The sequence below is a fragment of the Aythya ferina genome (genome assembly GCF_964211825.1).
Source record: "Aythya ferina genome assembly, chromosome: 4".
NCBI lineage: Eukaryota > Metazoa > Chordata > Aves > Anseriformes > Anatidae > Aythya > Aythya ferina.
The window spans coordinates 52976506-53004308 of record NC_140300.1 but is presented as its reverse complement, the minus strand read 5'-3'; the positions used below and the strand labels follow the sequence as shown (position 1 = coordinate 53004308).

At 36.6% G+C, this 27803-nt stretch overlaps 1 protein-coding gene and 2 long non-coding RNA genes across 7 annotated transcripts in view; 1 reads left to right on the top strand and 2 right to left on the bottom strand.

Moving 5' to 3' along the window:
- The window catches only part of LOC311435760, a 28231-nt gene extending 21030 nt beyond the window's left edge, over nt 1–7201 (bottom strand). Inside the window, exons 1-3 of one of the 3 annotated variants that reach the window (XR_014692385.1) lie at nt 6688–7201; nt 6376–6456; nt 3607–3682 (exon numbers count right to left, since the gene is read on the bottom strand). This is a non-coding gene — a long non-coding RNA (uncharacterized lncRNA). The remainder of the gene's footprint in view (nt 1–3606; nt 3683–6375; nt 6457–6687) is intronic. The other 2 variants (XR_014692386.1, XR_014692387.1) reach the window with 2 other exon arrangements.
- Nucleotides 1–27803, top strand: part of HPGD (15-hydroxyprostaglandin dehydrogenase) — a 35186-nt gene that overhangs the window by 383 nt on the left and 7000 nt on the right. The window contains exons 1-5 of one of the 3 annotated variants that reach the window (XM_084517146.1): nt 7246–7426; nt 7533–7656; nt 12426–12532; nt 22673–22769; nt 25906–26547. In XM_084517146.1, the coding sequence (XP_084373272.1) occupies nt 7334–7426; nt 7533–7656; nt 12426–12532; nt 22673–22769; nt 25906–25991 (507 nt within the window). In that variant the 5' untranslated portion in view covers nt 7246–7333 and the 3' untranslated portion in view covers nt 25992–26547. Of the gene's footprint in view, nt 1–884; nt 992–7225; nt 7427–7532; nt 7657–12425; nt 12533–22672; nt 22770–25905; nt 26548–27803 lie in introns of those variants that run through there. The other 2 variants (XM_084517145.1, XM_084517144.1) reach the window with 2 other exon arrangements.
- On the bottom strand, nt 14899–26490 carry LOC311435759. The gene is made up of 4 exons (XR_014692384.1): nt 26383–26490; nt 22080–22265; nt 21756–21938; nt 14899–15720 (listed from the first exon to the last, which is right to left on the bottom strand). It is a non-coding gene; the product is annotated as an uncharacterized lncRNA (long non-coding RNA).

Genomic DNA, 27803 nt, shown 5'->3' with positions numbered 1-27803 from the left:
TTTCTTAGTTTCTGATTCATTTTTATGTACAAATGCTATGTACATTATGGTTTTTGCTTTTTTTTGTTGTTGTTGTTGCTTGTTTGTTTGTTTGTTTTTATGTATTTTTTTTTCTTTTCTTAAAAAAAAAAAAAAAAAAAAAAGATTTTCAACTCATTTACTGGTTTCATCTTACAACTTTGAGCCTGAAATTGACAGCAGTGTATGAAGCAACATGTGCTAAAAATTTTTAATCATTAAGAATGTATTAGACTTCTTAGATTTTAGATATATAGACATACTTAGAAATTTGCTAAAGAATGCTTTAAGTATTATTATAAGTATTCTATCTGGCATTATATAATTATTTACAAAGCTATAGTATTAATTACCATAATTGTATTTCTTATAATCATTTATTTGTGCAATCATGTTTAGAAGAGATTCATCTCCATGAAAATATTGACTTTTTACCATTCAGAACACTATTTATTTATCCCAGCAGACTTTTCACTAAGTATATCAGTAGAGGTTTTTCTTTTATTCTCAGATGTTCCAAACACCTCTTGATAAACAAACAAATAATCATTTATGGTCAAAAAAATATAACTCCCCATGCTACATTAAAATGTCTTACAGTTTGGATAACCAGGATATCTGGTTATTTCCTTTCATATTGCAGCAAGAACCACAGTTTATTTTTAGGGTTATTGTTCCAAACAGAGTTAAATTAAAATAAAAGTAACAGCAACAACAAACCTTTATGATCTAAGAACTACAGATTATTTTCTCACTGCAGTTCTTTTTTCAGAGCTCAAACAAAACGATATTCTGCCCCCATTGGTAAAAAGGAAGGATGACTAACGAGGGTACTTATATTCCACTTTCATTTTGCATTCTGCCAGGATGTTGCTCTTGGCACTCCGGTGGAGAAGCAACATGAGATTATGGTCCAGAACTCTTTCTTACCCACTCTGTGATGCGAGAAAGATCACAGCAAGTGTTATTTCTGGTAAGTACATCTCTCATTAGTTCTTTTTCTTACTTTTTTATATCTTCTGTTTGAGTTTTGGTTCACTTTTCCATATTATTTCTGAATGTCACTGCATCATTCCTTTGATGTCAATAATGCACTCTGTAGTTACAAGTAGTTATTGTTGCAGTTACAACAATAGTTACAAGCACCGTGTAGCACTTCCAGGATTTTGCACACAACAATTATGGAAGCTCTCTGACTTCCCTAAAACATATGTGTAACAATCACTTTGCAGCACAAAATGCTCTGCCATCACCTCAAAAAAAGCTCTGTATGTGATACTTTTTCCCAAAACAAACTGCCCAGAAATTGATGTACCCAGACAGTGATTGCGTGTAGAGAAAAATAGGAGAGAGCAAAAGCATTAGATTGTAAGACAACTATCTCTGTCTGACCCTACAGAAATTTGGAAAGCAAAATAAGGAGAACTCATTAGATTCATGGCTCCCTGCTAATTCATTATTTTTCAAAGTTGGAGTGAAAGTTTTCTAGGATTTTTCTTTTTTTTTTTTCTTTTTTTTTTCTTTTTAAGTCCCTACTTTTTAACAGTTAAATCATAATCAAAAACATATGCCATCTCTCTTCAACTGCATATTTTTCGAAGAAAGCACATTGGTATTTATCAAATAAGGATTAATATGAATCTAGCATTTCAACAAATGCTGAAGAGAATAAACATTAGCTATGTGGATATAGTCTTTTAAGGAGTCAGACAACTCTCAGTTACACTAGAATTATACAGCTTGAAGAAGCACATTTTCCATTATTGTGGATAGTGTGGTTTTAATTTATCAGGCTAGCTTTTTAGGAAGCCTTGCAGTGTAAGCATACAGTTACTTTCCAAATGTATAGATATTTGCATTGCTCGATGAGTTGATAATCAAATGAATAGTGTAGACAGTCCTTCATATGGTGTGTTGCCAAAGTTGCAAGAGGCATGGGAGGGGTTCACATATTTTTGTTGTGTTTTTATTGCCAGCTGCCATACTGCTGTGGTGTTTAAAGACAGTGCCAAATACAGGGTTTTAAAGGTTCTCCTGTAATTATATCAGATAGAGAGAGGGCAGGGCATGCTTTAACACTGAATCCTGCCTTATTCATTTAGAGCCTGGCTCCAGTCTTGAGAAGTTTAAGGCCTAGCAGAGCTGCCTGCTAGCAAGGAGGCCTGTGCAGCCCTGGCAGTGCACATTCATGCTCACATTCATGTTCTTCTGGTAGCCAGCACCTTTTTAAAACATGTTGGTTCTCAGGCATGGAATTACCCCCCATATTCTAGATGTCTAGTGACTTCTTAAAAGCATTATAAATCATACTCATGTCATCACTGTGCACTGTGTTAACTTACTTGCTTCATAGCTTACTTGCTTACTTACTTTGTTAACTTGGTTTTATTTCTATAAATATTTCTAATATTTATTACAGTGATAATGCTGAGCATAAAAGCAGGATCTTGAGCTTACAAGAAAAAGCATGCTGGAGAGCTCAAAAACATCTCAGAATAGGAACCAAAACTGGATCCCCAAATCCTCATGTCAGTAGCCTGGGAAGCTATTTCTCTCTTCACCAGATATTTCCCACTAAATAATTTTCTTTACAATAAAACTTTTCTTTCCTCCATAGTAGATGTTTTCACCAACTTCTTGTCACTTCAGATAAGTGACAGAAATCTCTCATAATTTTCTCTTCTCTAATGTGAATTAAAGGCAATATAAAAACCAGCCATCACCTCCCTCACTTCTCATTTTCTGTAACATGTTCCTCACAAGCCCTGAAAAATCTTTTCACAAAAACTGCATGCTTTCTAGGCATTTCTAAAAATTAGGAAATTGCACATCACAAGTTTCTCATTCCCATTTTAAATGTTTCCAGTGACTTTTCTTTTTGACTTTATAAAGTAAAATGATCTAGTCTTCTCTTCATGATCTTCCTTATGGAACTAAACCAAGCCATTTTATTCTCATATTGTGCTAAAGCACTGACTATGAGATTTTTTTTCTGCATGTACTTCTGTTGTTCTGGATGAGCAAAATATTCCAGCCACTGAACTAGCATGGGCTGTGATTTTGTTCTGTAAATATGCCTTTTGGCAAATCGTTGAGCCTGTTGTTCATTCAGTTTCTTGCCCTTTAAGTTAGTTTGACAACTTTGGCAACCAGTCTATCTATCAGATGTCTTGAATTTTTCTGTATATTTCAAGTTATAATATCTGAAATAAAGCATAGCTGCATAACCTCATCTTTTTATGCAGTAATTGCTGCCTTTCTACCCTGGTGCACAACAGAGAGATCATACAGAAATGACATAATGAAAAAAAACTCTGGGACATGAAAAACTGTTACACATGATGAATAAGGTTTCTTGTTAAAGAATGCCTAGTAACACAACACTAAGTCTGTGACCTGATTTGTCTTTTAACTCTCCCACATAATTTTAGGTACTTGGGACATTTCTCTAGCTTTGTTTTCCATCTTTCCTTCCCACAGAAGCTGGATAAAGGGACATACAAAAGTACACACACTGTGGCAACTGTGTTTGAATGCCCTCCTACGTTCATTGCCTGATAATCCATTCAGAGCTGTGATCTTGCTTACCTAGTTTTCATAGCAGCTTGAATAACACCTTGCAGAGTACAGAAATGGTCACAGAAATTAAGCATGGATCTCTTTTCTGCAAAAAATAAAAAATTTAAAAAAAAAAAATGAGTGAACAGGATAATACATCTGAGAGAGATCATATTCCTATCTTCTTTTTAAAAATTGGTTAAAATCACCTGGTATTCTCTTCATGCTTTGATGCCATTGTGTTCTGTGTGGAACACTGGAACATGAGTCACGGGATATTGAAAAGAATAAATATAAGTAAATGGATGGAAATGGAAGAGGAAGGACCATAGCAGCAGAAGGAAACCAAAATTAATGAAATTTTGCTAACCAATACTAGTACTGGAAAGCAGTAAAGTGAAATCACATTCTGTACGTAAATGTCACATGTATTTAGCATTTCAGTCAGTGGGGCTGGGTGGAAGATTTAATCTGAATAACTTCAACATCTAAGGCATTATTTAGTTTTATTGATATTTTTAAAATTTGAACAGAAAGTGCAGATTACCTGTATGGAATTGCTTGTCACTCAAAGCACCCAAACCAAACTTTCATGCAGTCATTTAAAATCTTTTCATGCCTGTGATTTCAGATAATAGTCATTTGTGATTTTTATGAGTCCAGTTAGCATATTGTATGACAAACCCCTAGGGCAAGTCAAACCCCTAGGGCAAGTGTTACTGTACACTCCAGTTGGGGAAAAAAAAAAAAAAAAAAAAAAGGACACATGAAGGTGGTGTGATTTGGTTTGACTGTACCATTAAATAATGCAACATCATTTTTTATGTCATGTTTTCTTAAATAGGCATAATCAGCTTCCCACACACATTAAATAAGATACCCAATGCATTTACTCAGTCTCTATAAACTATTTAGGACAATACATTGTTCATAGTTGCTTGTTGAGACAGTTCTTCCAAGTTTTTATATACAGTCTGATATGGGTTTTTCTTAAGGATAGATTATGTGAAAATGTGGACCAATAAAAAGCAGAAGTCCTCATGCTTCTCTGTTCTTTCATGAATATTGAAGGCAAGGTTTGAAAACTGCCAATTTATGAGTCATGGAAAACAAACCCTTCGTAACTAGCCACCCAAGTTTCAGCAAGAAGTCTATGAAGAGATGCTAACTCTGGATTTCTAACAATGCAAATGTCTATAAAGAGCTTTTTTCTGTGGGCAACATTTAATCTTTTATGCAGTTGATCATATTACAGACCAATGTTGGTAAAGGACGATGCCAGAACAAAATTCTACAGAGTCACTGCAGTGAGTTATCAGCAAATTTGGTGCAGTGTGAAGGAGAAAAGCATACATATCCCTTACAGCCAAGCAATCTCTGCTGGCCCTGGTAAATCACAATCATCCTTCTGGTACTTCCTCCTGTATTTGGAGGATTGGCACATTCTGTTCTAGCTGAGAATGCTGTCTTTGATTTCAGATATATTTTTGCCAAGGTTATAGGTATTGATCCGGAACACTTGTGGATTTTTTTGTTTTGTTTTGTTTTTGCCTTCTTGCACAAGTACATATAATGGACCCTTTCCATTACTACATTCAGTGAACAAAATCAGATTTAGAAAGCTTGGGTTAGTATATTACAATACTTCACTTTCTGTAACTTCAATCTACCATGTCCAGGATTATATTCAACCAAGCTGACTGCTAGAACACAGACTTGTAAGATTTGTTTAATGCAGAGTGTGTGCACTCAAATCTTAAAGCATTCCAGTGTCACTGAAGAGTCCAGCTTGTTCTTAAAATTTATGCAGAGTTATCAACAATTTAGAAAAGAGCTGCCAAAGGTCATACTGACTACAATGATTTGACAACACAAAGGCTTTTTTTATTGATCTTTTCCTTTGCGTAGCACTTTAAAAAAATATTGATACACAGTGAAAATAAAGACCATGACGGATGTTGATTGTGACTTGGCCAAAGGTTGAGGAAGGGGAGAAGTTATCGGGGTTGCGTTGAGTATGAAAGACTCTGCTATAATGCTATTGTTTGGTCCCTGTGTGGTAACAGTGTTCTCATGATGTGCCTTTGACCAGGCACTGTGCTTGCCTCTCAGCAGATTAGGGAAGCTGGCTCAGCTGGTTGGGAAAGACTTCATTAGGCATGGCAGTTTAGGTGGCACAAATTTCACAGCTCCAAAGCAATCTGGAGTCCTCCCAGAAATACAGGTATCATAGTCAAACAAATCACTAATCCCAGAGACCAGCTCTGACTGCTTTTCTGAAGTACTGTGAATCATGATCTTTAGGAAAACTAGATGGCTGCTTTCCAATTTTGCAGCTGGATTATATTAGTTCACATTTTTAAGGACAAAGGTTATAATAACAAGTTCTTGTGTTACTCAATTTACTCAATTAGGTAACATAGTTACCTTAATAGTTCTGTAACAGTTTGCTGGTGTTAGGAGTAATATAATTCGGTTCTTCTAGGGAAAAAGAAAAAAAAAGGAAAAAAAAAAGAAAGAAAAAAGAAAAAAAAAATAAAGAAAAAAAAAATGAATGAAGGGTGTTCCATATATGAAGGCAGCATAGGAGAAAACAGGCAGCTGGGAGGAAAAACCAAATAGGTGTCCTGTTCCTGTCGCTGCGAAGCAAGGAAACACTGCAACAGACAGTAATGATAGTGATGAAGTCTGAGTCAGAGTACCTTTGGGCCTCGAAAGCACAAGCAAAAAGTTTAAACCTGATACACCAGGCAAAAGAGCACCCCAAAGAAAAGCGTGTCATAATACACAGATGCATACCTGACATATGTACGTTTTCTGTGCTTAAGGCTGGAGCGATGGGTTTTCCCATCTGCCCAACACTCCACCGCAGTGGTTTTCCTGTGGGATAACATTTGTGAGCCTCCAGTGAAATACTAATGAACAAGAAACTTGATTTCAGCTTTTTGATCAGTAAGACTGCTCTTATTTCTAACATACAGTGATATATGTTACTTGGTCTTGATACATCCGTTTTTAATCAAACGTAATTTTGTGTAGTGGGATATTCGGCTTGCAAGCTGTAAAAGTGGTTAACCATTTCTGGAAACACAAGCTGCATTACACACAGACCTGAGAGTTTCTCAAAAGCAGTTATCTCCATGTGCCCGCCGTTCGCCCCGTTTAATGCCTGCTTCTTCACACAAGGAAGCCCTCACACGGGTTGCCAGCTAGGGAGGGGGCTGCCGGGGTATTCCGGGGTGGGAGGAAAGGACAAGCACCCTGCGCCTGTTTGCTTGTCGGGATCGCGCTTCCTTCCCCCTGCTGCTCTCCGCCTGGCCCACCCGCAGGGCGCTCAGCCTCAGCCGGCTGCCGGGAGCCCTCTCGGAGCCTGCAGCCCCCTCTCAGCCCATCCGCAGTGGGCCGGGGGCTCTGCCCCGGCGGGGGGGGGCGGTGTCTTCTGGCCGGCCCTCGCTGCTTCGGTCTTGTCCCGGAGAGCGAGTTAGCAGGGACCGAGCCGCTCCGCCCCCGCTCCCCCCGGCCCCGGGCAGCTCGGGGCTGTACGCGAGGGGAGCGGGGGGGAATGGGCCGCAGCAGCACCGCCGGGAGGAGGAGGAGGAGGGCGAGGAGGAGGAGAAGGAGGAGGGCAGGAGGGAGGGCAGGAGGGAGGGAGCGACGGAGGGAGGAAACTTGGGGCAGGTGACACGGCGCTAGGTTCCTCCGGCGGGGCGGGAGAAGCCTCCTGTGCGCCGGCCGGGCGGGACGGACCGGCAGCGCCATGCACGTCAATGGCAAGGTGGCGCTGGTCACCGGCGGGGCGCAGGGCATCGGCAGGGCGTTCGTCCAGGCGCTGCTGGGCAAGGGAGCCAAGGTAAGCCCCGGGTAGCGCCCCCGCAACGGGCACCGGCAGCCCCCGAGCCTCGGCGGGGCTCCGCTCAGCCCCGCTCTTTCCCTTCCCTCCCTCCGTCCCCGGGCAGGTAGCGCTGCTGGACCGCAACCTCGAGGCCGGGCAGGAGAGCAAGGAGGCCCTGGACGAGCAGTTCGAGGCGCAGAGGACGGTGTTCATCCAGTGCGACGTTACGGACCCCGAACAGCTGAAAGGTAAGGGACCAAGCGTCAGCGCTGCGCTCAGGCTCAGCGCGCCAAGGGAGCCCGGGCTGCTGCACCTATAGGTGTGCAATTATGGGTGCTGCAGGACAGCCTACTCCCAATCTCTCCTGACAGTGACTCAAAAAGGATTTGTTTCTGAACCTGCAGATGTGAAATATGACTGCCAGCGCGCGCGTATTTCACTGTGTTACTTGGCACATCGTAAAGAAAAGCCAGAGAAATCATTTCCATTGAGTGCTGTGTGACATTTTTGCATAAAAGCCTCTGCAGAAGATAGTTGTTATTTTATGAGTAATATACATAAACTTTAAAGCACGGACTTGCTTTTTATGAGGCTTCAGTACAGACTCCAAGCTGCATTCTCTCATCACAGGAGTAATAAATCTCCGGGTTGCAGTGCTCTTTCCGTACAGCATGCTTGCCTTCAACATCCTGCTGCTGTGCCGAAAGAAGAGTCGGCAAAAGATGGCACGCTGCTTTAGCATGGGGTTGGATAAGGATCGATAAAGTTTTGCATATGTTTTGCAGATGCAGGGCATGGCAAGAAGCTTCCCTCACATATGATTGCCATTCATGTTAATGAATAAATCCTGCTTCCCACTGAGATCTTGGAATAGTTTGTAATTTTGACATACCCTTCACATCTCACAGTCACCACATCACTTCATTAAAGCTTCATTCTTAGTTAACATTCACAGGTAGTGAGTCACTTTTGGATTTTGACATAACTGTTGTTAGTACCCTTTCCCCAGATTCATTTGTGTCAGGCTAGACGTGAGTGTTGTTAGTTCTACTTTTACGCACTATGCTTCACTCCCTGCTTTCTCAACAGTAGTGGTGAAGCATATCCATTCCTCTTTCACAAAGCATTGCAGATAGTCCAGAACTCAGCAATATTTTTCCTAGCTATGAGTTAGCATGATTATACCTAATTCCAGTGTTTTACGTGGGAGATGCTGGACTTTAAACGTGAGATCTGCTCTGATCAGCAAACTTTTTTGTTTATTTATCAGCTAGGTTCATTACTGACTTTTTCTTCAAGTGGGAGGAGCAAGAATAAGCATCTTAAGGGTAGGAATAGCATGCCTGTGGTGGTTTTACCGTGCTGGGCAGCTAAACCCCACAACCGCTCTCTCACTCCCCCTCCTTTAGATGAGGAGGGGGAGAAGTAAAGCAAAGAACAACTCACAGGTTGAGATAAGGATAATTTAATTAAATAACGGAAAATAATTATAATAATTAAATAAAGACTACCATGAACTAAACAATTTAACTAAGGGGAAATAAAAGGGAAAGGGGAAAAAGGGAGGAAAACAAACAAACAAACTAAATGAAAGCTATATGGAAGTGCAGAGGAAAGAAATTACTCTCTACTTCCCACAAATGAGCGATGATTGACCAATTCCTTGAAACAAGGCCTCAACGCACGCAGCCGGTGTTCGAGAGGAGGACCAACGTCTTCTCAACGAGAGCCCACCCCTCCCCTCTTCCTGTTTCCACCTTTTATTGCTGAGTGTGACACCACATGGTATGGAATATCCCTTTGATTGGTTTAGGTCAGCTGCCCTAGTGATGTTTCTCTCCTCACTTTTTTGCCCACCCCCTAGGAGGGTTAGAGAAAGGCCCAATGCTGTGCCACTGCTGCTCAGCAGTAGACACGACACTGGTGTGATAACACTGCTGTTCCAGCTACAAGTACAGAGTACAGCACTGTATGGGCTGCTGCCGGGAAAGTTAACATTCCAGCCAGACCCAGTACAGTGCTGCAGCATGGCTGTTACCCCAGCATGTTTTCTCTCTCCCACTTCCCACATTTCCTCCTCATTTTAGTGCCAGGCTACTGTAGGGCCTAAAGGCTGAGCTCTGGGAACTGGAAGAACGATGGGTCAGTGGGGGAGGATTTGGAACCAAGTTAGCAGGAAAAGAATGATTAGAATAAGACTGGAGTGATGGCAAGGAGCAAGAGCAAGAAGCTCCTTATGCTTCTCTGATATTGCATTTTTCCCGTTTCAGGTTGCTTAGCAAAAATTTGCCATCACAACTTCAAATCCTGTAGGACTTCTGTTTGTTACTGCTTTGCCTTCTCTTCTCTTTCCTCACTTTTAATTGCAAACTGCTGATTAATAAACCTAGAATTTTATGCATTTAGTGGATGCATTGAGTCCTATACTTGTTTTTTACAGTCAATGTCATTAGTTTTCTTAGTTTAAGTCTTTCAATACAAAACAAGTCACAGCATTAGAGCTTATGGGTAGAAAAGCAGCTGCTTTATCCATATTCAATTCTTGCCTGTGCTTTTTTCTCTGTTGGCACTCTCACACGTTCCCCCACAAAAATCTTCAACCTTGTTCCACTTTTTAAGTTACCATACACTGAATTTTGCTTTCCCTGGAAACTTAGGAAGCTCACTTATGACTGGTATTCCACTTATGACTTACTTTCCACTGTGTTTCCTCTCCATGTAAATGGATCTTCTTCTTCATCGTAATGATCAATGTTCTGCATGATCGTCTGCTTTTATTTTATATGATTTCATAAGACAACTAGTCTTAACAGTTGTCTTAGCAGTGTAAACAGAATTATTCTCTATTCAGAAAGGGAAGAATGAAAAATCAGTTTAGAAAAATGAGTGGATGATAAGATTAGGGATATGGTTTAGTGGGGACTGTTAGCTTAGGGATATGGTTTTGTGGGGACTGTTAGTGTTAGGTCAGAGGTTGGACTCGATGATCTTGAGGTCTCTTCCAACCTAGAAATTCTGTGATTCTGTGATTCTGTGATTCTTAAGAATTTGTAGTGAGAATCTTCTTTTCTGTGGGAAGGTAACAGATGGACTATTGTAGACAGGTAAACTTCTACCAGAAATATTTTAAATTTCATAATCATTCTTTATTTTAACATAGATATGCAAACAGCTGAAAAACATTTTGCTATTTTCTTAAGGTGCAAGCTAGAAAACTACAATTAGTCAAGTCAATGTGTGAATTTAATAGTTAATGCATATTATTTGGCAGAAGTACTGCTATCTCTGGTGTTTTTGAAAGCAAAAGATTCTCTTAAGAGTGGAGTTGACAAAATAGGCTATTTCAAAAAGGCTTAAAAGTGAATGGGAGAGCCATTTTGCAAAATTTGGAAGCTAACTGAGTACTCAAACTGCATTTATTGTATTAATTGAAACTAAGCTAAAGTAATCAGTTCTGCTCCTAAGCCAAGTTTTTAGTTGCCCTTGCTTGTGCAGGACTGGGAAGATGAGGAAGGATGATTGAAGAGTTAAGGGATCAGAGAATGAGACAGCAATAAACATAACAAATCCCTGAAAGGCAGAAAGCCAAAAAGAGATGCTTTAAAATATTAAAATATTCTGTTACAGAAGAACATTAGAAAGTCTGTACAATAAGGGTAGTTGGACAAATAAAACCTTTCCTAGCTACTGCCCAGCTCTTGTTCTGATTTCAAGATGATGACAGTGATGGACCTGTGTCATTCAGCTTGTAAATATAAACTTGTAACAGTACCAACATCTGGTGCTTTTGTAAACCCCTGCAACTACCAAAAGAAAAAAAAAAAAAAGCTAGATAGCTAGATCTCTCAGAGCTACTGCTACTATTGACCTAATTGACACACTAATAGCCAAAGAAGAAATACCAGAGAAATACCAGAGAATTCAGAGGATCCTGGGATCACCCTTTGGTGAAGCAGTTTCATTAAGGCCCGCTGAGCATGATTTCACTATACCTGAAATACTCTGGGTTTTCAATCAGTCACCAACTGATGTTTTTTAAAACAATATAGTGGAGGAGGGGTGTTTTGCATAATGAAAAATGTTTAGTGATGAGAAATATCTGGAGGGAAAAACAAAAAAGCTATATATGTATTTCAGATAAGGTCTGCAGTCATGGAAAAACTTAGTCTGGAAAGAACATCTGGAGGTCATCTCATCCAACTGTTCTGTCAGAGCAGGGCCAGAGTAGATGTGTTTGCTCATCACTATGACATCATTGTATTTTTCCATACACATCTTTTATCTTAGTTCAAACACTGTCACCTGGGAGAACACAGTGTCACTGTGGAAGTTTCCCAGTTCTTTATTTTTAAATTCTTTGGAAGACAGGTCATTATTTTCATCAACAGAAGAAGATGTGAATTTGTGAGATGTTATTAAAGTTACCTGACATATAAAAACTTTTTCATAAATGGATACATTTAATCAAGAACTGTGATGAATTGTTTTTACTTGAAAGATTCATATTAGTTATATCACTGGATAAGTACTGCATTCTTAAAATAAGTTAAATTCAGACTCAGACCAGAGTCCATGGTTCTGAACATATGAAGCTTTTATTTTACATTTAAAATAGTTGGAGACAGATCTGGAATTTATTAACTACATCAAACTCAAGCTGTAAGTGCTTAATTTATATAATAAGGGTGCCAAACATCCTATCTAATACAAAATGTATGGGTGCTAAGAACTTTCATTTGCTCATGTTGTTAGACATTTTGAAACAGAATGAAAAGCTTAGTGTGGTATCTTAATTCTTTCAGTTTTCCTAAATATGTTTAATATTGGTGAATGGTTAGATAAAACATGTAATTCTGTGTTGCTCATTAGTGATGAAGAAAACAGTTGAAACATTTTGGTGGATTAATAAAGCATGTGTTTGTAAGTATATGCTGTATTTTTATATTTAATGAATACACGTTTTATTTCTGTGTCTTATTTTCTATAAGTACTAGTTTAACTTTGGATTTTACTATAGGTGCTTTCAAAAAAGTAATTGAACATTTTGGAAGGCTGGATATTGTGGTTAATAATGCTGGAGTGAACAACGAGAAGGATTGGGAAAGCACTATACAAATTAATTTGGTAAGTATTATCTCTTTTCACATACTCAGTAATTGATGCTGGAATACACTTAACACTCCTTGGCTTATACAGATCATGCCACGTGACAAAACATGGATTATTAGTCTGGCAAGCACAGCTGTTCAAATAATAACCATCTAACTGCATGTGTACAAAAAACAAATGTCTGTGTGGTGGGTCCTTTATGTTGTCTATCCAAGATGTTAGCCTGAGTAACTATGCCATATACCAGACAACATTCTCCTTCTTATGAAGCCCAATGAAATCCCACATAGGTGTAATTGGTATCCAACGCAATAGAGCTACACCTACATGAGGCCAGTAGGTGTATATGAATGTTTTAGAATATTTTAGTCCCCTGTTAGAGTCAGCTGGACTGCATTAGAGAATAAGTTGCCGTCTGTTGGTACTACAAGAAAACTTGTTCAGCCACAAACTCCTACATTTTCTTCACCACTGAGCATACAGCTTGAGTTTTTAATATAGGCTATTTCACTATCACACCACTTAAGAGCATTTGATAAAACCAGATACATTCAATGAATGTGTAAAATTTATTTTCAAGCAGACTGCCACTGGTTCTTTGACGTTATCTGGTATCTGGCTAACCCTATGGTAAAATCTTATTCCTCTCATGAGGGGAGACTTCAGTAACTATCTCAGTTTTTGTTTTGTTTTGTTTGCTTTTAAAATTTAGGCTACACAGTTAGGAGATCTAAGCTCCAAAAGAAAGAACAAATTTCTAGTTTAATAAAATTCTGGCCAGCTTGCGTTCTACCACCTATGAAGTTCTAATTGGATGGTGATTCATCAAGTTACTCCTATGGCCATGCTTAAAAGCAATCTTGATCTGCAAAGGCACTAGCAAAAGAAAGCATGGAAGAGTACTATTTGGAGTTTGAGTCCAATCATTCATGTGGAATTTGTCAGACAAGCAGTATAGCTCAGGATATGAAAACTAAAAGCTTGGTTTTCTCAAAAGTTTTATGGACAAAGGTACCTGAGTCTTTGAATTCTATCTCTCTGAAAACTAACAGACAATCAAAAAAGACCAGGATAAGTAACACAAGATGTATATGAGACAAGCTCTAGAAAAACAATGGAGAAATCCATATTAAAAAAAAAAAGTTATAAATGTAGCAATATTTTTCTTTACCTTTTAAATCTATCCAAGGTCAAATTTGCTTATTCTTGGAAGGCGCTAAACTGAGACCACAGATTAACGTTTCCACAATAAGAGAAATGATTATTTTTATTAAGTTCATTTTCCTTTGTCTTTCCTTTATATCTTCCTTTAGATGTAACTATACGTATTTTTTCCTCTCTTTCATTTCTGAAGTATTCTGACAAATTAAACAACAGGATATTTCATATTGTGAACCTACAGAAGTGTGACATCATCAGTTAAATGCAACATGAATACATATTGTCAAAGATCCTTTGAATTTAAAGGAATTCAAGTTCTAGATTACTTATTTCTTTTTATTTTGTGCCTGAATTAATATGAGATATAATTTACTATAGGCAGCCATCCACGTGTCAAAAGTGCTTGCACATAGTTAGTCACAACACACACACAAAAAAAATGAAGGCCATGTGAGAAACTCATTTGTCTGTGATTCACATATAAATTTAGCTCAAAAAATGAAGGTATCTGTGGTCAACAAATCTTGAAGATATTTAATGCCCAAGTAAATATCTTAACTTACAGACTGATGTCCAAACAAATTTGCAAATGTGGGAGGTAGGGGGAGGATATTGTAATTTATATGTGATTGTTTGGGTTAATTCACTATGTGTGTCCTTCTGATTTAATTCATAGTTGAATGTTCAATAAATGCATCAATTCATGACTAGAACAAATACATTTAAAATGATCAAGCCAAGTATATGCACAACCATGTGGGTTAAATTAAGGACACATTAAGATATAAATATCTTAATTATTCTTTTGATTTAAATATTCTTTAACTACCTAACCTTGAGCCAACTACCTAGCTTATTTCCATAGGACATTTCTATCTAGTTACTGTAATTTCCATGAACCAAGATATAAACATTTTATGCTTCTTACTTATTAACTGTAACACGGAACAATAACATCTGCTGCATGCAATATGCTATGTTGACCAGTTCCATAAAATATGTTTTGCTTCTGGTAGAGAAAGGAAAAATTATGTACAAAAAATGCAATATAAAAATGTCTCTATTTCTCCCGTGTAGGCCATTTAAGTATCCTTTGCATTATCTCTAAGAACATGAATAACCTCAATAGGCACACATTTTGATACACATTATGCAAACATTGGACAGATTTTTTTTAATTTTTTTTTTTAAGGGGGAAAAAAAAACTCTACATGCCAATCTTTGTCTTGCTGATATTATTTATATATTTGTACAACAAATATTCCCTGCCCCAGTTTAAAGTACAAAGTACAAAAGTAGAGCAGTACAGAGCAAGATAAATCAGAGCAAACACATACGGGGTGTGTTCTTTATGGCTAAAACAGTTCACAGAACCGGTTGGTCTTCAAGAACTTTTTTAAAGGAGGGCAAGGAAGTTTCCTGAGAGCACTGCTTAAAAAAACATGAGGAACAGAAATGAAGAGCACATTTCTGCTACAATGGGATATGCTACAGAAGGAAAAAGAGGAGATAAAACACAATCCCTGCTTGTATCCAGTACAGATTCCTGTGAAGCAAACAAGACAGCTTGATAAACATGGGAAGGAAAAAAAGAATATCAACCACTAGAAAGATTTTTCTTGCAGTGCTTTCCAGATCTTGCTATATTTTGTACTAAACAATATCCACCTTTTAATTACTTTATTAATATTTTTATTAACACTCTTAGTTCAGCATTCCAGCAATGCCATACATTCCCCACCAGAAAACTCCAAGGCTGGTAGTGTTGACTTGATCAAAATTAGCTTGAGACATTGATTCAACTATGATATCCATATAAATTCCACCATAAGTGGATATTACCAGTGTTGTTTCAACAGTCCATGACATAAACATACCCGTACACAGAAAGGAATGAGACATAAGAACATACATTCTTACCAAGAGTCCTACCTACAGTCATCCAGAATGACAAAAGCAGCATTTCTTCCATTCAGCTTCACAAGAACTTACACCTAAGGAATCCAGATATTTTATAGTTTGACTTCCCCCCTTCTTTTCACCTAAATGAGAAAAAAAAAAAAAAAAAGTGCCCAAATTTTGATGAGCTTTAAAACACAAGTTGTTCTGAAAGGCTTTATTTTCCTGAGGTTGTATGCTTTCTATAGTGGCTGCTATAATTACAGTATCTTTTCTCTACAAATGTATTTAGTACATTTTATACTAACAGAATTCCCAAATTAACTTGAAGGTCCCTTTTTATGCTCATAGTAGAGGTTTCTGAAGACTGACATAGGTCACACTATACAGTTAAAATGAAACAGTACATGAGTCACATATCCTTACATCATAAATACTACCTGATTTCAAAGTGCAGGAGCATTTTACATAAAGTTTTGACCATGTTATTTTCTTTCTTACACCAAAAAAGAACACACGGGATCCAATTATTAAAGTGTTACCCTGCTCAGCATCATAGCTTCATCTAATTTATTTTGGAACAACTTAATAATTAAATGTGAATGTTTTTTTAAAGAGAAATTTAATGCTGATCTCCAAAGATTATATATATTTCCTGATATACAAATTTGGTCCAGAAAGTATAAGCCTCTAAAAATCTCTAAAGCATTCTGCTAGGAAAGCACTATTAATTAACATGTAGGTGAATACCTGTTTAGTTTTTATGTATCTTATTTATCTAGTTTCACAGGAAAAGAATTGTGAGGTAGCTTTTTTGTTGTTGTGTGGTGTGTTTTTTTCTTTATGCTCTAAAGCAAAAATGACGTAATAATATTGTATTGTAATAAAAAGTTCTGAAAATTGTTTCAGGGACAGTTCATAATTTTAAATGACAGTTAAAACATGTATTATTTCCTCAATCTTAATAAAATAAGAGAAGATGTGGTTTTAGGCAAAAGTAGAAGAAAGTGGGAAAGTTGGCATGCTACCTCAATTCAGGATTCAGAATAAAATAGTGTGAAGTAAACTATGTAGTGGAATTGTTCTTACTTAATCCCTTGTCTGCATTGTAATGGTAACACCAGTAAAATGAAAAGAAAAAGAAAAAAAAAAAAGGAAAAAAATAAAAATATACTTACAAAATATGTCAGCATAAATACAAAATGTCCAAAGTCAGTTATCAGAAATTTGTGACTGAAGTGTTCTTAAGGCAAACCAAGCTTTTGTTTCCTGATATACCGTGGAAGTATGCGTAGAGGGGTAAGAACTGCCTGTGAAGAGGTTTATTAACATCTAGAAGGTGTTTGAGGATAGTCACAGGAAGAGATTTAGGGAAATGTTGAAATGCTAGCCAAATTTTAGAATTAATATCCCCAAAGATTTGAGTAGCTAGCTATCATTTGCTCTGATAATTAAATTAAGTAATGAGAGCTGTCTTACTCCCTTGCGTACCCCATTTGCATTGCTCATTTCCTGGGTCGTAAGGAGGTAGTTAAGTTTCATGTGCACATGATGAAGTACACTAGGAGAAGCATGAATGTGAGGCTCAGTTTAATACAGTTCATGGTGAAATAAAATTTCCAGCAACTAGCAAACCTTGCAGAATCAATTGATGTGTTCATCAGTAAGGAACTATTCCTCGAAAGGCCAGTTAGCATCTCAATAACAACCTTAAGGGTAAGTAGGCAAACATCAGAAGTGATTCATTTTATTGATTTTGGGGACAAATACTTGGTGATCATTGCAAGGCCATTCCCTTGTGCAAGCCAGATAAGGAATCTCTTGGGCGTGTGCTACAACCTTCACCTTGCTTTGGAGGGTGTATGCAGCAAGGTTCGTGTACCTAGCTTTCCTTTCCCAGTGTACCAGGAGAAATGACAAGGGCTGAGCTTTCATCCCAAAATAATATGAACAGGACATATGGCTGGATTCAGCAGCTGGGAATTACAACCTGGCCCCACAGTACAGACAAGCAAGTGCTGTTTCTTAATGCTACTAACATAACTGCTCAAAGTGAAACCTTCTGAAACAAAACAAAAACAAAACACAGTGCTGTCTGTAGGTGAGTAAATGGCACCAGTAACTAGTTTGTCAAGCTTGCATTCTAAGGCAACAAGAAATGCACAAACTCTGTTGTTCAATGGCTTAGTCACTTATTTCTTCGGTATAATCTGATGCTAGAAACAGGACTACGTGCCTAGGCAGAGATACGGACACTAAAAAGTGAGAAGTAGCTATCATCTTAAAATTGGTGGAGTGAGGATCAATCCTCTAAGTACATTAAAGAAAACAACTGTAAGCATAATAATTTCTACTGTCCATATTGTCTTAGGAAACACAAATTTACCTTAATTGCACAGTAAGTCAATTAACTTCATAGGTTAATTTTTAATGCTTGTTTACAGTACTCAATGTTGAAACACAATGAAAGACACATTCTTTGAAATAGGGCCTAGCTACTTAAAAAGCAATATTATTCCTCTGTCCCTGAGGAACATTTGGGAAAAAAAAGCAAAGAAAAACTGCATAATAAACAACTTAAATTTAGTATTTCACTCCCATGCTGTAAAACAGCTATTGAATTCTAGAAAAGGAACAAATCCTACTACCCCTTCCTTTTGCCTCTCCCTCCGTAGGACTTCTTGCTTTCCACAGTTTGAGGCAGAAACTCAAACTCAAGACCCTGAAATTTCCTTTCATATAGCAAGCAAACTAATAGGAGTGCCAAGGGACTTGCATGCTTACCCAACTGCCTCCTAGAAGATCTACAAAAAAATCCCACCTCCCTGACCTACAAGAAAACTGCTAACATTTTCCATGGGTTATGAAACTGTGAATCAATGGCTCTTTCATTCATTTTATGTGCAGTATGCCTAGCACAAAGGCCTGGGCTCCATTAGCTCAGAAACCTACATTATATTTTAGGACCGATTACCATTTTGTTTTCTCAAAAGAAGTCATAAGAAACTACTTCAGCATTGAAACACTAAAAAAAAGTGTGTAGTAAATTACTTCCCAAAGAATTGCCATTTGCAAATGATGATGATTAAAGATATTCTGGAAGCCACCACTACAAAAGAAAATACTTTTATTATTATTATTACCTGTAGATCATGCTAAGAGGTAAAATGAAATACAGAGTATGAAAATCGACTTACAGGTGTTAGGTTGGAATACAAGAACATTGTACAACACTGGGTAAGCAGATTCATAGAGCCAGAACAAACTGAATTAGAGGTCAGACTAGCAGTCTGACTAGAATCAGTTTTGATATATACTTTCTTTTAGAGCAAGAATTAAAGCCATACAGCTGTGGGATACATAGACTTGTCAAGAGCCTCAGATTTGTGTTTCTGATTTTGACACTGACACATAAATTGCCAAACAACTTGTTACATAAGTTGCTGATTACTGATAGGATGCTTCCAATAGCAACTGCAAATGTTTCGAGCATTCAAACAATTACTTTTAAAAATTTACCATGTTGTGAGAAACTAAGTTTTAGTTTTATCAGTTTATGCTTCAGAATGTCTGATCTCCTCTAATGCAAATCTGAGTTTTCCAGAAGCTAATATTAGGAGACATTAAGATTTAACTGAAAAGGTTTCTACTGGCAGGAATAGAGCAAAATTGCCTCCCTTGAGAGCACACTCAGACCTGCAGTACACCTTGATAGGTTGTCTTCTTTATTTGCTAGAGTAAAATATTATATTTTGATTTAAAAAAAAAAAACAAACAGCAGTATCACCGAGATCACAGGTTTTTTTGTTTGTTTGTTTGTTTTTTGTTTGTTTTTGTTTTGTTTTGTTTTGTTTTTGTTTTCCCAACAGTTATAAGGACAACCATTTAGACATTCTACCAGTTATCAGCAGCCAGGAGCAAACAAGCTAGTAAAGAGCCGACTGTCCTAATTTTCACTTTTCCTGCATTTAATTGTAAATTTGGCTAATTCCCTACTCTTTGTTCTTGACATGTTTATGGAGAACATCCATACAGCTGGGTACAGTTGTAAACTAAGGAACTGTAAAAAAATTCTACCTTAAAATGCAACTCTTTCTTCTAAGAAGTTAATTCTCACAGGATATCTTTGCCATATAAAATGTCAGGTTTTTTTTTTTTTTTTTTTTTTTCCAATTAGGAAATTTTAAATATGAACTTTCCCAGAATTTCTAATTAAAAAAGACAAACTACAAATTGTTATTGGTTAGGAGCATAGGATTAAGTTACTGTTCTTATATACACAGAGAATTCCACCACCTGAAAACACCTTCAGTTTATTTTAGTTTATTGAAAAGTAGATAGTAGACATTTTTCCATTATATTCCCAAAACCAGGAAAATGTGGTGCACAAAACACATCATTCTTTGTCTTACTTTCTGTTGTGAATTTGATGTTGCAGTAAAGTAATAGTTGATAAACTTTCTTATAGAATTCAGCCATAATATTCTCATTCCAACACATCAGAAACCAAAGGCACATTTCATAAAAAAGGAAGCCTTAGGCTGCAATTTGAACACTTGCAAAGATGGTTTATGTAACAAAACCAAGCTCACCAAGAGATGCCAAGCTAGTGGAGTCTAGAGAGAAAAAAGAGCAGTACTATGATTTTGATAGAAACATCTAGCTACCCACTTTTTGCCTGTCTTCTAATTGTGGTTTGGCCGAGGACTCATCTTGCTTTATTATCTCTTTGAATTAGAAGGCTGGAGGAATAGAAAAACCCTCAAGGAGCCCCAAGCTACTTCCTTCTCCAACTGATTTATTTCCTCTAATCATCCTAAATGGAATTCTCCTTTTCGGTTCAGCAGGCTGAGCCACTGCTGCAGGGCATGATAGGACCTGCACCTGCTCTATAGAGACAGCATTAACCCTTGATTTTCTAAAATGTCTAGTATCATGCATATGTATGTGTATATATGTACATATATATATGTGTATATATATATATATATAAACTCACCGTCCATCCTTAATACCAAGTCTAATTCAGTTGAGCTGTCATTGAGTTTACCTTCAGACTAAATATACCACACAGCAGTGGTACTAGACATAAATTATCCTGTTTTTCAATACATCCTTTGAAATTTAGATGTGGCCATCAACATTAAACACTGCAAGACTACTACTAAGCGTTCAATAAATAACATCGTTTTGATAATAAGCAAAATGCTTCTAGTGCCAAAACTTTCCAGAATAAAAACATAAAACAAAAAGCTTTTTATGGGAAGTTTTAATTTAAAAAATATAAAAAATTATTTCAGACCTTTGAAATATTCCAATATTGTGATTTTTATGTTATTGCAGAATATGGTATTGTGAAAACATATTTATATTTAAAATATCACAAAATACTACAACTATAGAAAATTTTAAAAAGCTCATTCAATGTCAATATTAGAAAGCAAACTTGATAATGACATTTCAAGTTATTTTGTCTCTGTAAATGTGCAGTTTATTGATGTTACTCAGACACTGAAAAAACCATAACACAGGCAGTCTTGCAAATATGATTCTGGTTAAAATGACAAGCATATTTCTTGTAGAAGGCAAAAAGACTTGAATTAAGATTCTTATGTTTTATAACATATCTGTCTAAAAACACCAGCTAGTAAAAATGAGATGCAATACATGCCTTAAAATTTCCTTTTATTTATTTATTTTTTTAAACACACTGTGTTTTATTACTTTGGGACATTTCCTTCTCCATGATTCATAGTTCTGCAAACCTTTCTTGATCCTCTCCCTAACAGAACTCTCAGGAAAGTGACTACATGCAGATGTGGACAGATTTGTAGGGACACTTCATTTGTTGAGCATCTTAATTTGTTTGGGTCAAATAAATAGCATTAGACACAAATAAAATATAAATTGAGTTCTTGTTTAAAAACTTAAATATTTCTGGAAAAATAAAAGAGATTAAATGATTTTTTTAATTTTAGGTAGAAATTGTAAACCAAATATGAAATGTTTTAGCAGAGATCTAAGAAAATTATATAAACAATTAATATTTATGAAACTTGCAGTAACATTTCACTAAAGTAAATGCAGCAATATTTCACTAAATATACTATCTTCTGCTAGAAGCATCACCATAACTTTCTATTAGCAATTTCTTAAAGTCTATGGTAAAGCAACTTACCTTCTGGGAGACAGACTTCCTCTGGGTTAGGAGGCTGATAACTTCAGGCTCGGCATACATTTAGGAATCTGTTTAGATGTCTTAAGTTCGGTGGGATGAATCCCAGCAGTAGGGTTCTAAAACAGATCTTAAGCAATCAAGATTGTACAGGTCTCAACAATGTCTTCTTCCTCAAAGATCTTTCTTAAATAAAATAAAATAAAATAAAATAAAATAAAATAAAATAAAATAAAATAAAATAAAATAACATGCTGCAGCAAATATGACAACACCTTCTTTCACATCTCTTAGAATACTTATCTGTATCTGTCTGTTTGGGCTTACCTTCACTTGAGAGGCATTGTAAAAATGATGTAACTTCAGTCAGAAAATACAAATTTTAGGACCAGAAATAGATCTCACAACTTCTTTTAGGATCACATCCTATAAAGTGCAAGTTTCTTTGGCCCTTAAATGGCCAAATGGCGCCATCAGTGTTAGCAACATCTTCAAATTCAGTCTTTACATTTTCTGTAACAAAGAGTTCATCTAAATAAAAATGCTGGGACTTGGATCAGTTCATCCACTCCTTATAGAGAAAGTATGCGTTTCATTTATAAATTAGTCTGGATTCATCTCCTTTACAGTGCTTATTTCAGGCTGCAACTATTTAGTTTTATTATTGATATCTTTATGAGAAAAATAATTAAGAAATAATAATAATTTCTATTCATTGCAATTGTGCTTTTGAAGTTATTGAGCTGCATTACTGTGGAATATCTTCTGTTTATAATCTTCAAAGTATAACTAAAATCTCAAGTAAAGTAATACAGACTCTAAGCATCACAACTAAAGCAAGACCGTTTTTAGGAGCACAAAAGAAACATATTTTAAGAAACATATTTTGAATATAACTATCCTTTTTCCCCTTATGTCAGACATCTGTGATTAGAGGAACCTACCTTGGCCTAGAATATATGAGAAAAGGAAATGGAGGTGATGGAGGAGTAATCATTAATATCTCATCCTTAGCAGGTGAGAATATTTTGTATATAAACACTTTCTCCTCACTGATTTGTTTCTAAAATCAATGAATCATACTGATCGCTCACACTTTTTCTTCTTTCCTATGGCTCTTCCCTGTTTATTCTCATTTGGAGCCCATTTTCATCATAGTAACAGAAGTTACAAAGGAACATAACTTTAATTTGCTTTAAATTATTGAATATTTTTCCTAACATATCAGCCTCATATTTAATAATATTGAGCATGATGTAAATACAGCATGTTTTTTTTTTTCAGGTTTCAGTAGTACCACACTGAGCAAAACCTAATTAGCCTTAATTCATTATGTTTATTCCACACTATTTAGTAACATTGCTGAGTTACAACAATATGCGCTCTACAGTGTGAAACATAATCTAATGTGAAGACCTAACCTTAATTCAGGTTACTTTAAATATGATTATTTTTGACATTATAAAACATTTATCAGGCACCAAATATGGAAAATCATATAAGCTTTTTCACAGAAAGCGAGGAAGCAGTAGTAGGCCCTCTGCTCACCTCCATAGGGGCCCAGCTGTGATACTATTTAAGATTAGGCTGCATCTACCTATTAATGAAGACTGTCAAATACCACTATACCTATGCTCCAAGCTCTCTCAGAGGTGAGCCACCTCTGCTTGAGAAGCCATAAAATTAACATTCATATTTCACTGAGAAGTTGACATGTTCTTTGCTCAACTGCTTGTTTATGCTATAACTCTATTCCAATTTATTGGCACAGAAATAGAATTATATGGCTTCTAAGTCAGTCAGGATTATTGCTGCTGAGTTGTGAGGCACAATTGTATACCCTTTCCTGCAAGTAGGCTTGATGTTGCCATGCTCACTGCAAAAAAACACTACCAACAGGGAAATGATAAATATAGAACGATACGCCCCCGATACCCTTCCTCAAAAAGCATGTGGGGAAATGCTTGCATTCTTTCTTGCTATTGTCATGACATCTGGGAAATATATGCTGGTTTATCCTTGGATTGTCACTGCTTTCTTTTGTATCCATGTAGAATACCAAATAATAGTACTTTTTTTCCAGGGTACTCCTATGTGCTCTAACAGTGAAAAGCCAGTAAGACAGCAGTGGCCCCAGGTCCTGATTGTGGATGGGGATAAGTGCAGAATAGGTGTGAGTGTCCTGGGTACTGTTAAACTCTATTGTAAGCCTGGGCTTTGTAATGAGAAATCCAGTTCACGCTATTGAGCTAAATCATGAGGATCTCTTAGCATATGAGGATCTGACATAATACATACACATGCCTATTATGGGTGAGGAGTTCTTTAGTAAAAGCCTCCATGTCCCTTTAAGTCAGCACTTGCAGTAATGCCTGACACATTGCCTACTGAAGCCAGTATGTTTATCTCATTGGCTAAAATTGACATTGTACTGGGACCAAATTAGCCTGAAGGAAAATGCTATTGCACTAAAAGAGTTCATCAACACAAGTAAAAGATTAAACGTTTTCACAGAAGTGCTGATGCCCATGGAGTGCTTAAGAAAGGGCAAAGGTAGCAAGCAGCTTGATTCCTGTTCTATCTGTTCTGAACTGAGTAAAAACTGTTTTGCTTTTACGATCTAACAGCTTGTTTTTTCTTCGTTTGGTAACAGCTCATTTTATTGTACTTATTAAAATATGCATTTATTTACTTAATTAATGTTATGCTCTAATGGTTGTGGTTATCTGTCAAAAACAAAGTGTCCTTTGTTTGCTTTTACACGTCTTCTGTGTAGTAATCATTTCCAAAGACATAAGGAAAGCCACATTATAAAAGCTGACATACACCCAGTTTTTATAGTTTTATTTATTTTACTATCTGTGCTAATTTTCCTTTACAGTCTGAAGGTCTAAGTCCCACAGTTCACCCCATATAAAAAAGGCAAACTGCCATGGGCTTGTTTAATATTCCCTGCAAGTGTTTTCTCAGAGCTAGCTTCTGTTGATCATTAAACTCTCAAATGGTTTTGATCCCCCTCCCATATAATTTCTCTATAAGATTATATCAGATATGCTCTACAGACAGCAAGTGTTCTTGTATCTTGTTGAGCAGCATGTAGAGTTATATGTAGTGCTTATGTAATGTTCAGTAAGAATAAGATTTGCTTCACACAGTTCTTAATTTCCAGTTCTTAACAATGGTAAGTTCTCCAATAATTGAACTAGAGGCAGAATCTAGCCTTACTGTTTTATATTTTCAAAGAACACCCCTGAGCCTACTTAAATGCTTCCCATGACAAGGATACTCACAATGGGTGAAAGCCAAAGCACCCACCATTCCTTTCCTGTATTGAATCTTCCTTTCTTTAGTGTCTCAGCAAGTCAGGACTAACTATGAAAGGGAAGGAAATACATAAGCACGTGGAGCACTCAACTCCTAACCCACTGCTCCTCAAAGCTATGAAGCTTTCTTAATTCTCTGGGATTTCAGATTAAGAGGAAGTAGTTCCAGTAAAACTCTAAGATCATAGGAAAATTTGTACTTTACTGCCAAAAGAGAATGCCAACAGCAGCAGGTTTTTGAATACGTTGTGGTAAACTTGATTCCAGATTTAAAAAGTAAACTGTTTTAAAACTCCTTCTGTAGGAAACTACTTACATTAATTTTCATTTTCTTTAACAGAGAAGTTATAAGCAACAGGAAAACCATACAATACTAAATTTAACTCCTGAAATTATTTACTTGACTAACTTTAGTACTGTCTCTTATCTTTTGGTGGCTGGCACCTATACACTTTTAGTAAATGAAGGGAATAGGGAATTCATGTGTGCGTATTTCTTTTGATAGCTTTCATACGTTTAAGAAGGTGTTCTGTAAAACTGATTTTGTATCTTTCTGGACTCCACAAAAAATCAACTTATAGAGAGCTTAAAACCTACTAAAATATTTAGCTAATTAACATGCTAACTTTTTATGAGAGGTTGTTCAATATGTAGTGGATCTGCATAGTTCTTTTGTATCATCATATCAGTGATTTGATTCAACTTGAAGCATACAGGTTCCAACAAGCAGAGAGTTTGTCCTCCACCTGTAGAAAGCTTCAGCCAAAGGAAATATATAAAGTCTTTCCTCACAAAGAGTTTTTTTTTTTTTTTTTTTTTTTTTTTTTAAGGATTTGATCCTCTATATATATCTCACAAGAACAAAGCCAAGCATATGGTTCATATCATCTTGAGTAAAGGCAAGACTTTATCATGATGATGCAGTGCAGTGGAGTAAAGGTATAAATGGCAGTACAACTGAATCCTTCAGTTCAGCATCACGACAGAGCTTCTGTTTCCTCTCTTATGTAAATAATGAGAATGCTTAGCAGAATCCACAGGAATGAGATGAGAAAATTTAGAAACTACTCCCTAGAGACTTCAGTTCACTGTTACAAAATTTCCTAGAAATGACACAGCTTACAATTTTTGCTAGGCTTTCTATGTCTCCTTGATTTTGGCACAGATCACAGTAGCACAACTGCCATAGTGAATGTGATCTTGTATCCCACCATACTCTTAAGTATAGGGTATTATATGAACCCTTTTAATCAATTCTCTCATCACTCTGTAGGACCATTGTGCCCTTAGCTCATTTTTCTACTTACATATATTTGCTTCTTCACACATGGCTTTGACCATCAGAGGATGTTGTAAGCGTATTCCATACTGTTTATTCAGACTTTTGCCTCAGGGTAACAAAGGAGATTTCTGTAATGTGGTTTGGAAAGACATTTAATTTAAATAAATGTGGCTAAATCTTCCTGATGTTATTTGTTTGTAAGTATTCTATGTGTTGCAATAATAGCTATACTTTATAAAAACAAACCCAATATAGTATGGGAAACAAACTACTTTGGCAATATTTTCCAGTATACAAAGAAGCACACTTTTGGTTTGCTTTAAAATGGATTCCATCAGTGACCCAAAACTTACCTTTCAGCATTTTCTCCATTTCCATTAAAATAAATAAAATTTAGAAATTTAGGATGGTACGAGGTATTGATATTATGAAACACTAGTGAGATAATTTGAATATTTTAATAGAATATTTAAATGTTTTAATCATGAACATATTTCCCTAAAGCATCACTGGGAATAGAGCTTAATCATAGTGTAGAAGCACTGCTTTCTGATGAGCTCAAAGTCTCTGTGAGATGAACAGCCTTGTTAGAAAACATACTGTGGTTTCTTATTCTCTATGATATTTTCATCCAAACAGAATGTACACTTTTCAAAGAATTAGTGAAACTTAAAGATACTATCAAACAGAAATCAATTTTGTCCCAAGCTGCTTAACTGTGCACTCATGAAGAAAACAGACTGGAAAAGGCACCTAAATGCTAATATATCTTATCCAAAGATAAGATATTATCCAAAGATTGCTCAAATTTCAGAGTGAAACATATTCAGTGGGTAAGCATACCTGGAAAAAAAAATCCTTAACTCTTTATTCATTAAAATTCCTAAGTGAACTGAAAGAAAATGGTTTCAATAAAGCTTACTAATACAAATCAAGCTTATTGATTCAATTTTCTGTCTCCAATAACAATTTCTCAAGATGTGGACCTTGAAACTCAACTAAACCTATTGACCTTGGTTGTAGTTGACCTTGAGCCGTTGTAGTGAGAAGCCTGCCACCATGTCTGAAATGGTAACGACTGGTCTTGACACCTTACCAGGTATAAATAAGGGCATGAGCTGCTCCCCTCTGTCAGCCTGTGAAGAACTAAGAAGAAAAACAAACAAAAAAACATAGTTACATAGTTGATGCACTGTTTTTGGTAACCCAAAGGGCACCCTCAGTCATCACCCATGTGAACACCCTCTCCCCCCCACTTATTTTGTGCATAACATTCTCCAGCCTGTTTCAGATGCCGTTCCACTTTGCATAAGATAACTAAATATTTATGGGATCAGCAAATAGAATCCAGATGTTCTAACAAATGAATGCACTAACAAATGTTATGAAATCATTTCATGCACTGGTAGAATAAATACTCAGGCAGAGCAGAATCAATGTCACACA